The following is a 14,467-nucleotide window of genomic DNA, read 5'->3' as shown; positions in this document are numbered from 1 at the left end:
AGAGAGAAATGGACAAATCCACTATCAAAATGAGAGACTGTGGTGGGGAAGAGGGTCAGTCAAGCCACATTGGAATTACATCCTTTAAAACTACTTCTCTTGAGATGCTTTCTCAAACAGTTATAGCCATTTATGGCAAACACAATCATAGAATGACAAATAAAATAGTGACATGTTTTGCAAACTGAATTCCTGCTTTCAATCAGGTAATGAACCTTTTTTCCTGGTTTTACATTATAAACATTAATATTAAAACCAATATACAGAAAGAACCTAATTAACTTGGAGTTCATTAATACACTTTTTTATTATTAGGACTTTAGCTGAACTGAATATTATTGTTGGACTATATATAAAGAATTTCTTAGGCCAGGCGCAGTGGCTCACGCCTGTAATCCCTGCACTTTGGGAGGCTGAGGCAGGCGGATCACCTGAGTTGGGGAGTTCGAGACCAGCTTGACCAACATGGAGAAACCCTGTCTGTGCTAAAACTACAAAATTAGCCAGGCGTGGTGGTATATGCCTGTAATCTCAGCTACTAAGGAGGCTGAGGCAAGAGAATCGCTTGAACCTGGGAGGCAGAGGTTGCAGTGAGCCAAGATCGTGCCATTGCACTTCAGCCTGGGCAACAAGAGCGAAACTCCGTCTCAAAAAAACAACAAAAAGAATTTCTTATTACGAAAAGTAATAATGCATGTAAGATTATAGATTTAATTACATTTTTTAAATTATTTCTTAAAAATAGGGGTGGGGATCTCACTATGTTGTTCAGGCTGGTCTTGAACTCCTGGCCTCAAGCAATCCTCCCACCTCAACCTCCCAAAGTGCTGGGATTACAGGTGTAAGCCACCATGCCAGGCCCTTACCCCAATTATTTTTTTTAAATTGTATTGATTAATTAGGCCTTAATACTAGGAAGCTGGGATTTTAGTTATTCTGTATCCCTCAAAGTAATAAACTGTCATTCTTTTTTGAAATTCTGTAGTTTGAAGTTTAGTTTGTACTATAATCAAATTACTATAAATCAAAGAAGCCTTATTCTCTACATTTCATGTAGATATGAAGGATTGTTTAAGTTGTTAATAAATTACTAACAGTATTCATTAGTGGAAAGTGGGAAAAGCTCAGCATACCTGAAAGTGAACAGTTCTTTCTTTTTCAAATAATTAAAAATATGCAGACTTATGACTCTAAATTTAATTAATAAGGCCAGTGTTTAGGTCATGGGTAGGTAGAAATTCTATCTGCTGTTCAAAAGCTTAAGACCCTTTCAGGAAGAAGAAAAGCTCTTAGAGAGGATAATAGATTTGATTAGATGATTTCATTCTTAGCAAATTGTGTTTGCATTTCTTATCCCCTGTATTGCCAGGTGGAGATTTTGACAGGAGCATGGGAAATCTAGAGAAGGTTAATGAGAAAGTTAGGTTGAGAAAGGGGCTTTGTGTAGTAGGAATTGGTGGTGTTTGAGCAACAGAGCTTTGAGTTACAAAGCTGTATTTTATTCCTGTGTGTTGTTCATGCGCATCTCTCATGCGTAAACAAGACATGATTTTGTTTCTTACTTTTTGGTTATAAACTGTTCAAACTGGATCCCATCTCAAGCTATCATCTCTTTAATAACAGATTTGTGTGAAGATTTAGCCTGATGTTAAGATACAACATTACCATTGAATCTGTTCTATGGTTCAATTATACCTGTCTTTATTTTGTAAATAGCTATTTAAAAACCTCTTTTTAAAATTAAGTTGTCAAATATTTGATAAATTTAACAGTCCGGGATATAACTAAGAACCAAGAAGGCAATGAAATCCTTCTCTGAACTGCTAGAATTGATGTTACAGTGTCCATATACTAAAGCACACACACATAACTCATAGGAAAGTCTCCCGGCTTTAACATGGTTAGTCCTCTGGTTTCCCACTTCAAAGCAAGTTAGACCAAGATGAGGGAAGAATATCAAAAAAAGATCAAAAAAGAGAAAGTTTACACCTTAGGAATAAGGGAAGGACTCGTAAAATCACCAAAATTTAAAGAAGAATAGGAAACACCAAATATTAAAAGAGGTAGTAATCTAAGTTTGTTTAATGAATGAAGGGGAATGCAGCTATGTATACCCTACTAAGCTTGGATAAAGTCACTAAAAGCAGAGAAGAGATTTAACAGCATAAAAACATTGCTCAAACACTTGTGAACATTTACAATGGTTAACCTAAGTAGAATTTGCCTTCTTCAGGTACATGTTCTGTTTATCTTATTTATGAAACCAGAAAAGTATGACATACGCTGTGAGAATATTTTCTTGAAAATATTTTCTGATAGTTTTAGCAGTCAAGAAAATTAGTTTCGTTTATTATCAAAATTTAGTTAGATTGATGTGCTGGGAAAGTGACAAATTGCTGTGTAAACCTACAGGTTTGTCCTTCACTATACATTTTCAAAAACATACCCTAACCCTGGATTCCACATAAAATATAATTTGTAATGTATTACAAACTCTCTCACACACTGTGTGTGTGTGTGTGTGTGTGTGTGTGTGTGTGTATTATTATTATTTGGAGACAGGGTCTGTCACCCAGGCTGGAGTGCAGTGATATAGTCACAGCTCACTGCAGCCTTGACCTCCTGGGGTCAAAAAATCCTGCCTCAGCCTCCTGAGGACCTGGGACCATAGTCAAGAAACACTATGCCCAGCTAATTTTTTCATTTTTTGTAGAGACAAGGTCTCACTATGTTGCTCAGGTTGGTCTCAAACTCCTGAGCTCAAGCAATCCTCCCACTCCAGCCTCCTAAAGTGCTGGCATTACAGGCATGAGCCACCATGCCCAGCCTATACAAACTATATTTGGCCTGAAGGATCTTTGATAATTTAATTGTGAGCACTTACATATTTAAACATATAATTTTACATTTTTATAGGATAATTGACATGTTATAATAAACTAAGTGATATTTAATTATAACTCTTATATTCCTTAATCTGAACCAGGTAATCTATGATAAAAGCATTTGAAAAATAAACATGAATAAAAATTAAGGCTGAGTGCAGTGGCTCACACCTGTAATCTTTGGAATATCCCAAAGGTGACTTCTTGAGCCCAAGAGTTTGAGACCAGTGAGGGCAAAAAGTGGACCCTGTCTCTACAGAAAATTAAAAAATTAGCTGGCCATGGTGGTATATGCCTGTGGTCCCAGCTACTTGGGAAGCTGAGATGGGAGGATCACTTGATCAGGAGGTCGAGGCTGCGGTGAATCATGATCATGCCAGTGCACTTCAGCCTGCGAGACAGAGGGAGACCCTGTCTCAAAAAATAAAATAAAAATTAATTATTTTTGTCTGTGTCACAGATCAGTAGATTAAAAAGTACCTTGGTGAGATTATCTTTCCCCAAATCCTTCCTTTGGTCAAGTAAACAATAACCAAAGCAGTTTATCTTGTTATATTATCTTAAATCTTTCAGAGATGGAGATTGTATCCTTTTAATGTTTAGAATTTATGAAATTATATTGTATAACAATTTCTAAGTATATTCTACAAGTAAACCTTTTAGATACTTTATGGAATTCCACAGTGCCTTTTGCTAGTATTTTACTAATCTTCCTCTATATGTAATGCTTCATACTATTTCTTTACATTTTTGCTTTTTTTTTCCAGTCTTTTTGTGAAAGCAAACTGCTGCATAGACATATCTGCTTTCTTTTTTTACAGTTAACAGTATAACTTTAGCTACTTTCATTGTTTGTTCCATCATGTGAATTGCCTAATAGACCCAACCATTCCCTTATTCTTAGACATGTAGGGTTTTCTGATTTCTCAGTTTTTTAAATATAATCTTTGTGTATAAACTTTTCCGTATTATTTTCTTATGATACATTTTCTGGGGTTCGTTTTTGGTTTTTGTTGTTTTGAGACAGGATCTGGCTCTGTCACTCAGGCTGGAGTGCAGTGGCGTGATCTTGACTCACAGCAATCTCTGCCTCCTGGGCTCACACCATCCTCACACCTTAGCCTCGCAAGTAGCTGGGACCTACAGGCGCGCACCACCACACCCAGCTAATTTTTGTATTTTTTGTAGAGATGGGATTTTGCCATGTTTTACCCAGGCTGGTCTCAAACTCCTGGGCTCAAGCGATCCTCCTGCCTCAGCCTCCAAAGGGCTGGGATTACAGGTATGAGCCACCGTGTCTCGCTCCATTGTCTGGATTTCTTTTACGATATATTTCTTACAATATTTTCTTACATATATAAGGGTATGGCAATTTTGAGGCTCTTGGAATATATTGCTCCTTAGTATCTCGTGACCTAGAGGATCATTGAACTGTATATCTAAAAAACTGATATGATGTAGATCAGGAATTGCTAATAGATTTTATGCCCTGGGTCAAGTCTTAGAGATTTGTAGTCACTGCCTGGAGTGCAATGTTGAGAGACCATAACAGGGCCACAATTGATTGTTGATGTCTCCTATATGCATGGGAGTGGGCATAAATAGACCACTAGAAGTGTTTCCATAGTGTCTGGAAAGTAACTTACTTACCCTTTTGTAATTTATAAGTAATCTATAATACATTATTTTGTTCTTTTTAGACATTTTTCGGAGTCATCAACTTTATAACTCCCCACAAATAATTTTTAGATTTTCTTAATAGAAACTTAAAGTTGTCATCCAACTCATCCCTTGAATTTTCAGTTTTATTTCTTTTAGTTTTAGTCCTCAAGCATGATGATTAGGGAGATTTTGGTCATTTCATCTGCAGATTAACAGTTATATAAAAACATTCTTCATGTTATTATAACTATGTAATTTATTGTTTCAGTTATCTAGTCTCATCAGTTGTTTCTCACACATTGAATTCACGTGCTGTTCCTAATGAGCAGATGTACGGAATTAGAATTTCTGAAGAATATTTTGTTCAGATAATTAAATTTTAAAAAATAGTTCATCTTGTCATTTGCACATAATTATTTTAATTTTTATTTAAGGATTTGTTTAGCATTTGGATTCCCTCATTCCTTGTGTGTGTGTGCACATGCGTGTGTTTGTGTGTGTGTTTTAAAAATAAACTCATGCAACTCTTTTTGTTTCTAACATCTTTCCAGATTGTATTGGAATAGTGTAACATGATTAACCAGTAGGTACATTTCTCCTGTTTTACAATGTTGAATCTCTTATTGCTCCCACTTTTCTAGTTCCCTCATTCTCAGTGCTTTACAGCCAAAGCTGTATTTTTGCACCTTGGTACAATTTTATTCATCTCAAATAAGATAGGCTTTGAAAAAACAACCATATGTAATAAGCATCTTCTACTTTGAGACGCCTTGCTGAACATGTACATGAATTAGTGATGTCAGTTTTAAGGAGCTTACAGGAAATGGCTTGAGATAGTAAAGGTTAAAGTGGCTGAAGATGGGTGGAGGATTATGAAGTAGTTGAGGTGCCTACTTTATACAAGATGCTTTGTTACCACAACCCAAATGGAGCAAAACCTACTCTGTAACTCCAGGCAGCTTCACTGGCATTTGGTTCTCATTCCTAAATGCTAATCTGTTCCTTTGGTCTCTAGCCAGTACTGAGATAGACTAGAGGTTGAGGGAAGGAACCAAGCAAAGGAAAAGTGAAAAGAAAATACGAATAAGACATAGAATTGTCTGGAGATAGAAATATGTGGTATTATCATTTTTAAGGCATTTTACAGTTTATATAGCATACTTTGGTATAAACTATTATTAGTTCCATGTTACAGATTAAGAAATTGAAGCTACAAGTCACTCAGCTAGCAAGTGGTAGGGACAGCAGACATTCTGGGAACAGGAGTTTTCTGATTGCTTCTATTTTTTCAGGGAAATATACAGCAAAGTCATCAACTGAGAGTAACGAGGAGGGAAGGAGGTGTTGGAGATTAGAGAAATGAGGAGAAAGCAAGGAACAATCTCCTAGGGGCTTAGGAGCATGAATGGGATATTTAACAGTATTGACAGGCAACACCAAGAACCCACCTTGGTTTAGTGATCATGATTTAAAGTCCAACCAGTGAGAAGCTCATTCAGCTTCTCACACTCAGGCATTGACTTGGTTTCACCCAGGACTAGAATTTTCCTAAGTGACCATGAATATATGTATTCTTAATACCCTGCCCCGCTTGCTCTCTGAAAACTAATGAACTCTCCAGACCCCAGTTTAAGGCCAGTATCTCCACAGTTGCACTGGATCCCAATTCCTCTCAAGATACCGCTCACTGCTGAAAAGATATCACTCACTGCTGAAATTGATTTTAATGAATCACATAATCTAATCCAGAAAGGAAGGAAGTAAAGAAATGGGTATCAGGGACTCCTGTGAGATAGAATGAGAAGGTGGTGCATTTGGGAGGTCTCAAGGGGTTGCTGAATTATTGGAATTAGAATCAAAGGGACGGCCGGTGTGGTGGCTCATGCCTGTAATCCCAGCATGTTGGGAGTCTGAGGCAGGTGGATCACTTGAGGCCAGGAATTTGAGACCAGCCTAGCTAACATGGCAAAACCCCATCTCTACTAAAAATACAAAAATTAGCCAGGCATGGTGACACATGACTGTAATCCCAGCTACCCAGGAGGCTGAGGCACAAGAATCACTTGAACCCAGTAGGTGAAGGTTGCAATGAGCCGAGAACATGCCACTGTCCTCCAGTTTGGGTGACAGAGAGAGAGCCTGTCTTAAAAAAAAAATCAAAGAGAAGCATAAATATGTATCTACCTACTATGTACTCACAGAAATTAAAATTAAAAATAAATAAAATCAAAGGGAAATATTTGAAATGGCAGCCTGAGAGTAGCGTACTTGAACTCAGATTCGAGAGAGTTCAGTCATTATAATGGCAAGATTATAGAGTGTGACCATGGAAGAAGATAAATGAGTTGGAGTGAACAGTAAGATTGTTGAAGGAGAAGAGGACAAGGAACTGAGAGTCCGTTGTATTGGAAGGATCATCTATTTGAATATTGATTTAATCAAGAAGTATTGCAGGGTCAACAGCAATGAGCAAACCTAGTGCCCAGATCTTTGTCTCTAATTCCATTTTCCACTAAAAGGAACCAGAACTCGTTGGAGACATGGCTGATTCCAGATAAAAGTATTTCATCAATGTAAATCTGTGAAGTTGATAGCAACTGTGGTTTTGTAAGAAAATATCCTTATTAGAAAATACACACATTGAAATATTTAGGGGTAAAGGGCCATAATGTGTGTATAACTCAGAAAAAAAATTATGCACATTCCTGTATGTGACAGAGAGAATACAAATGATAAAGCAAACAGGATAAAATGTAATGATCAGTAAATCCAGATAGAGAACATACAGTATTCCTTGTACTGTTTTTATTTTTGTAACTTCCTGTAAATTTGAGATTACAGTTGCATGGGTCCACTTATACACAGATTTTTTTCAACCAAAGGCAGATCAAAAATACCATATTCACGGGATATAAAACCTGTATATATAGAGAGCCAACTTTTCCTGTACGCAGGTTCCTCAGGGCCCACCATGGGACTTGAATATGCATGGATTTAGGTGGGGGGTGGGTGTTATGGTCCTGGAACCAATCCTCCTTGTATAATGAGGGGAGACTATATTTCCTAAAAAAAAAAAAACAAAACAAAACTATGACAAGAGTGGTGTTGGAGAGAGACACAAGGTCATCCACTTAGCTGGGTATTGGACTTGGACTGATTATATTCTGTGTGGTAAAATCAGGATAAGCAACAGATTATTTACATCTCCAATCTTTTGGAAACTTACATTTTCACTTTGATATTTTTATTTTGTTCTTTGTTTTTGGCATGATGACGTTTCATTTTTAGTTCTTTTATATCAATAATGTTTTGTACCCAAAACTACAACTTTTTACCTAGCTTTATAGGTCTTTTGAACTTAAGTCATCTTCTCTTAACCTTCATTTTCACAAGGTTCTCAGAGCATCAGTCGATAACCTTGGAATCCTGGGATTCTTTCTATGCTTTCTTAAAAAACAGTTTTATTAAGATATAATTCACATGTCATATAACTCACCCATTAAAGTGTACAAGTCAATGGTTTTTAGCATATTCACAGTCAATTTTAGAACATTTCATCACCCTAATAAGCAACCTCATACCAGTTAGCAGTCACTTCTCATATACCCCACTGCCCCACTGCAATTTCCAATCGACTTTTGCCCATGTAGATTTGCCTAATCTGGATATTTCATATAAATGTAACCATTTAATATGTGGCTTTTGTGGTTGGTTTTTTCACGTAGAATAATGTTTTCAGAATTCAACTATGTTGTAGTATGTATCAGAACTTTATTCCTTTGTGTTGCTAAGTAATGTTCCATTGCATGGATATTCTACATTTTGTCAGTTGGTTGACATTTGGGTTGTTTCTATTTTCTTATTATTATGAATAAATGCTGCTATGAATATTTGTGTACAGATTTTTGTGTAAATATGTTTTTATTTCTCATATATATGTATATCACTAGGAGTTGAACTGCTGTGTCACATGGTCACTCTGTATCTACCTTTGAGGAAAGACCAGATTGTTTCCAAGCAGCTCCTCCAATTTTACATTCCCACCAGCAACGTATGAGGGTTCAGTTTTTCTACATCCTGGCCAGCATTTGTTATTACCTGTCTTCCTCATTATAGCATCCTAGTGGGTGTGACTTGGACCTGTCTACACTTTGAAACCCCCAAAATATGATCAGTCCTCAATAATAAAGGATCTCCACCCTTTTCTAGCAGCAAGCATATCTCCTCATTAAATACTGAACACACAAAACAAATTGAAATAAAATAACATAAAAATTCTTCCCCTTTCCCATTTCTTTGTTCTTCAAAATTGATTGGAGAGAATCTCAAGAGAAGTAAGAGAGACTGGATTTTTAAAATTGTAAAGCTAGAGCTTGTAACTTTTAAATGGCCATTATAGTCAGATGTATGTTTAGCATTTGACTCCTCCTGCCCCGAGTCTCCCATACCCACTGATGCCACTCACCATGGCCACTTACACCTCCAGAGTGCCTTATTCAGGAGCCTCTCCCCCTCCTCACCTTGGCACAGAGCCCATCATTTGCTTTCTCTTGGGAGGTCAGAGCTTCTGTTAGTATTAGTTCACTACACTATTGATTAAGTTGCATTTTGTGGGCTCTTCTAAGTGCCTAAGTATTATCTTTTTAACATCAGATCGTATAAATCTTTCGCCTTTTTAACATAGTTCTACAGGAAAATAAATATATTTTCATGCCGCCACCTTAGAACACAGCTTGATTGCAATTGTGATTATCTATGTCCATGAGGAAAGTCAAAATAAATTGGAGTTGTTTAACCTGGTTATGCTTTCTATGTCCTGATCAAGTTTAATTTATCTTTAAATAATAATTGTAATAAAGGATTGAGTTAAAATCTGATCAATATGAGAATGGTTGATAAATTTTTTTCTTAAATTTGAACCATGACAGTTAGGAGATTAACTCAATAAAGCATTCCATGTCCCTTTCCATAAAACTCATGAATTTAGAAGTAAATTAAAGGTCAAGTGTAGAAAGTTTTTAATACCACTTCTATTGATCATCTATACACATTATAATTTTGGGCTTTTTTTAATCTATAAAAAATCATAGTAATACCCTCTTTGCACGATTCATTTCATTAGTGTATTAGGATGCCTGTCAAATATACATGAGATTTAGGTTTATTTTTATTTATTTCTCTCTCTAGCCATCCCCTTTCCCCCTCCTTCCCCTCTCTCTCTTCTCTCCTTTCCTCCTCCCTTTTTTTGCGGGCTTATTTCTGAGCATTTGAATAGAAAGAGCCCAACTGGCAGTTGCCAGAAGGTATTCCTTAGGATTACTATGTTATTATATCAAAATAATAATAGCACACATGGGGCATTTGGGTCACACCTGCCTCAAGAGTCCATCAGCTGTGAAGTATTAATGGAGCTGTTCTTCCCGTGCAAGACCAATTGTGCTTCCACATCCATGGTGTTTTCCCTACACAGATTGCTGGCTTTACCTCAAGTCCAAAGCTTTAACTTGACCTGAATATTTCCAGTTAACATTCTCTTTGTCAGAAGGGCATGAACTTCTCCCCGGTTAAAGAAATTGTGTGTGTGTGTGTGTGTGTGTGTGTGTGTGTGTGTGTGTGTGTGTGTGAGAGAGAGAGAGAGAGAGAATTATCATTTTGACACATTCTTTTGATATTGAATTCTTACAGCTCTCCACACAAGGAGATGCAAGTCAGGTGATTGGGCCTCTTACTGAAGGACAGAGAAGAAATGTGGCAGTAGTGAATTCATTGTATAAGTTGCACCAATCAGTAACAAAGGTAACTATTTTATTAAGTTTTTTTTACTTAATTTTAAATTCTTCTTGCCTCAAATTTGGACAGTTTACAAATTGTTATTTAGTACTTTGGAAAAGAATACAATGAAAATGTGATGATTATAAAATAAACTAAGGAGTTAACTCTTTTAAACAGTCTTTGATTCTGGCCTTCATTGTTTGTATGACTTTTTGTTTGTACATTCAGTTTAAAACACATGAACTGTAGCTCCTCAAGTTAATTAAGTTTATTGAGCAAATTATTGGAGGACAAATCATACATATTTCATACTTATTGAAACATGTAATTTGATACAGTGTGGATGGTAGTAAATTATAGCAAAGCTAATGACAATAAGAATGCTGAAGCCCTCCAACATGTCAAAAATGTTCTATTAATATCTTTGCATTAAAAAGTCAGGGAGGAGCTGTATTAAAAACTGAATTTTTATAATAAAATCACTGATGACTGCTTACACATAGATAACGTGTATTCATTTTGCTATTTTTCTACTAGGCATTTAAAAGAAATGGCTGAACCTTGTTTGTCTCCATATATTATGTCTAAGGTGAACTGTATTGTTAATTACTAAAAAAGCAACACTTTCAAGTCCATCTGTGACTCTGGAGTAGCTTGTGCTTAATTATTCTCTATAGGTCATTTTTGAAATATTTTATAAATAGGAAGATAATAATTTAGAAGACCTGAAGAAAGCTAATGGTTAAATAATGTTCTTGAAAACTTGATTTATAGTATGAGCTTTAATATACTAGATTGTGTTTTAGAATAATTCTAGGTGACTGTTACTCACTTATTTAAAGATTTTAACAAGTCCTTTTATTAATTGGGGTTTCTAAAAATGTGTATTTTACACACTAAACAAAATACATGTTAAAGAGTTATTAACAGGTAAATCTCAGAAGGGTAAAAATTATTAAAAAACACTAAATGATGTATTTTCCATTTTCTTTAATCATTACTCCAAAGCACCACAAGCAAGGAAAGATTGTGTTCTATCTAGCCTGCTTTAAATGTCTTTATTGATATTTTCAAAATTTTCATGATGTTTGTATTGATTTGTAAAAATTGAAATGCTGACATTTTTATTTTAAAGACTTGTTGGAAATCAGAGTCAGCCTAAAGACGTGAGTGAAAGAAATGTGTAAATATGGCTTTATTCTGACCTTTTCAAGTTAAAACTTTATAATTAAAACCTATGTAACACGAATAAAGGAAACCTAGCTCTTAGTATTTATTAATGTTATTTGAAGTATGTGTTTGCTTTATACACAAAATTATTTTTCAACCTATCTTAATAAATACAGATTTTTAAAATCATGTATAAGATATTACTATAAAGCAATGATAACATTGTATATATACTTTGTGGAAACAGCTTTATTATGCTATGATCAAAATTAGTATTTACAGAAATAGACTTAAGCAAAACTATAATGGGATCAAAACCTTGTTCTAGGTTGTTTCCAGTCAGAGCTCATTCCCACTGGCAGCTGAGCAAACTATAATTTCAGCTCTAAAGGTAAAAGAATTTAATCTTTGACTCTATACATCAAAGTGGTTTTAGGATTATTTGTTTTGCTGAGTGGGCAGTGTCATGTCACATTTTATAATAATTCAGAATCCTCTATATATACAAAAGTAGCATGTTGATAATTACCCTAAAGAGAATAGATAACAAGTGTGTTTATGTTTTCTAGAATTTAAAAATAGACTCTTTTGGTGTCTACAGATTGTGTTCTACTTATGACAGTTGTGTACATGGAAGCAAAGGTCCTACCTGTATTTATCTAATGGCAGTACAACCCAGTATTATTCCAGTAAAGCAGTGGTTCTCCAGCAGAATCATTTTGTCCCCTAGGTGACATTTGACCGCATCTGGAGACATTCTGGATTGTCATGACAAGGTGGAGATGCTACTGGCATCTAGTGAGTAGAAGCCAAGGATTTTGCTGAACATCTTGCAATGCATAGGACAATACCCACCCCTCTCTCATAATAGAATTTCCCAGTCCAAAATGTCAGTAATGCCAAGGTTGAGAAACCCTACTTTAAACTGAGGCATAAAACCAGAATATATTCTTATTTTTTATATACAAACATAAGTATACCCCCTTTCTATTATTTAGGGAATTTCATAAAAAATAATGGTATGAGACTCAGAGCCATATGTAGTTGACAGTTATCTCTTTTAAAAACAAGCATATTATCAACAGTACTAGAGAGGCACATTTTGAAATATTACTACAACCCTTCAAGTTATGTATTTGTATTCCCACTTTATATATCTTAGAAATAATATCTTGCTCAAAGTCATATCGCTAGTAAATGCAGACCTCATTAACTCTAAAGAGTTATGTCTACTACACCTTGCCACCATCATTCCTTTATTTGCGAAATATTTATTTAGTACTTGGTGAGTAAGTAACTAAGGCCATAAAGCATAGACTCTGGAGCCAAACTACCTGTATATGAATCCTATCTGAGCTATTTAACCAGCTATATGACCTCAAACAAGTAAATAAGATCTCTCTTGCCTTAGTTTCTGTATCTATAAAATGGTACAATAAACCTACACAAAAGTAATAAATTTCAACTATTAGATTGGATTTACATCTCTAAGGAAGAGTTTTAAAATTGAGATGAAAGTCTACAAGTAAACCCTATGGAGAAACACATATTTAGAGAAAAGAGGAAACAAGGAAAGGACAATCAGAAGAAGGAAGAAAATTAGGAGAATACTGTGTCACAAATCCTAAGGGGAAGGGAGCTTCTAAAGTCAAATGCTTTAGAATTTACAGGGAATGAGGATTTAACAGGCACCAAAATGTAAGGACACTAAATTCATATATGAATGGATTTGATTCATTGAGGGTAAGAGAAGGAGACAGTCTATTTTCCCCCAATGTATTAAAAGTATACTTGTATGTTTTCTGTATATCCCTTTTTCCCCCAATGTGCTTTAAAATATTTTTCCATAATAAAATAATTGCTTTTAGTAAGGTTGGCATACGTATTGATGATCATAAAATCAGGTCAATACAACAAATCTTAAAGTCTTAACATTCTTGGTTCCAGACAGGGAATGGATACTCTTCTATAATTCCACATTTTTTTCTTCTAGCAGTAACTATCAAACATTTTTTGATAACTACCCAAAATAAGTATATTTTACTTTGTGCCCTCATACATAATACATAAGCATTTATAAATATATACATACATATGTAATTGCATAAAGTGTACTTCTATACACATTTATAATTGATACAGAAGTTTCACAAAATAATACTTATCCTTATTTTGTGTACGCATTCTAATATTTTCTATGCTAGTCTATTACTTTTTAAAACATTACGATAGTGACCCACTGAATTGATTGTTTTGACCTCTAATGGTCAGACACAACCCATAGTTTCAGAAGGTCCATTCTCTGGATTAAGACAGAGCACCTTCACTTTGATGATAAAAATCACTTGGAGAGTTAAAAATAGAAATTACTCATAGACTGTATTTCAGTATAGGGTAGTTTCTCTGAATCTTTATTTTTAACAGATAACAAAGATTATTCTTTTAATATATTAGCTGGAGTCAGTGCAGGGAAAATTGCCCTAATCTTGGGCTGCAGCCGTGACTCTGAGGTTTGCTTACCAGGACCAGTGCTGTGTGTAGCTGAGTCTGTACTTTGCTAAGGCATACCAATTTTGCCTTTATGAACTGGATAACAGAAGACTAGCAATAAGTACAAGGCCCTCCTGCAGTGGCCTCATCAGTTAGAGACTTCATTGCTCATATTAATACACTCAGTGAAAGTTTTAACTTTGCTATTTAAGTCTTACAAAAAACTGTTATGACTTATTAAGTAAAAGGTAAAAAAAAAAAAAACCCGACTTAGAATAAAAAGGAATGTTGAATTTCATAAAATTGTTGAAAATTTAATAAGTCACTTTGAATTCAAGGTAGAAAGTTATGATGTATAAATGCCTGCAGCCCAAACCAGAAATCTGCTTGATTTTATTTGATAGAGAAGATATTAAACATACTTTTTTTTTTTTATACTTTAGGTTTTAGGGTACATGTGCACAATGTGCAGGTTTGTTACATATGTG

The 14,467-nt window shown here is 35.1% G+C and overlaps 1 protein-coding gene across 1 annotated transcript in view; it reads left to right on the top strand.

The window, feature by feature from the left end:
• COG5 (component of oligomeric golgi complex 5) overlaps positions 1-14,467 on the top strand; it is a 379,224-nt gene that overhangs the window by 297,626 nt on the left and 67,131 nt on the right. Inside the window, exons 15-16 of the mRNA XM_032761356.2 lie at positions 10,233-10,343; positions 11,818-11,880. Coding sequence (XP_032617247.1) covers positions 10,233-10,343; positions 11,818-11,880 — 174 coding nt within the window. The remainder of the gene's footprint in view (positions 1-10,232; positions 10,344-11,817; positions 11,881-14,467) is intronic.

The sequence above is a fragment of the Hylobates moloch genome, unplaced genomic scaffold, assembly GCF_009828535.3.
Source record: "Hylobates moloch isolate HMO894 unplaced genomic scaffold, HMol_V3 SCAFFOLD_1, whole genome shotgun sequence".
NCBI classification, from domain to species: Eukaryota; Metazoa; Chordata; class Mammalia; order Primates; family Hylobatidae; genus Hylobates; species Hylobates moloch.
This window is presented reverse-complemented; position numbering and strand designations above follow the sequence as displayed.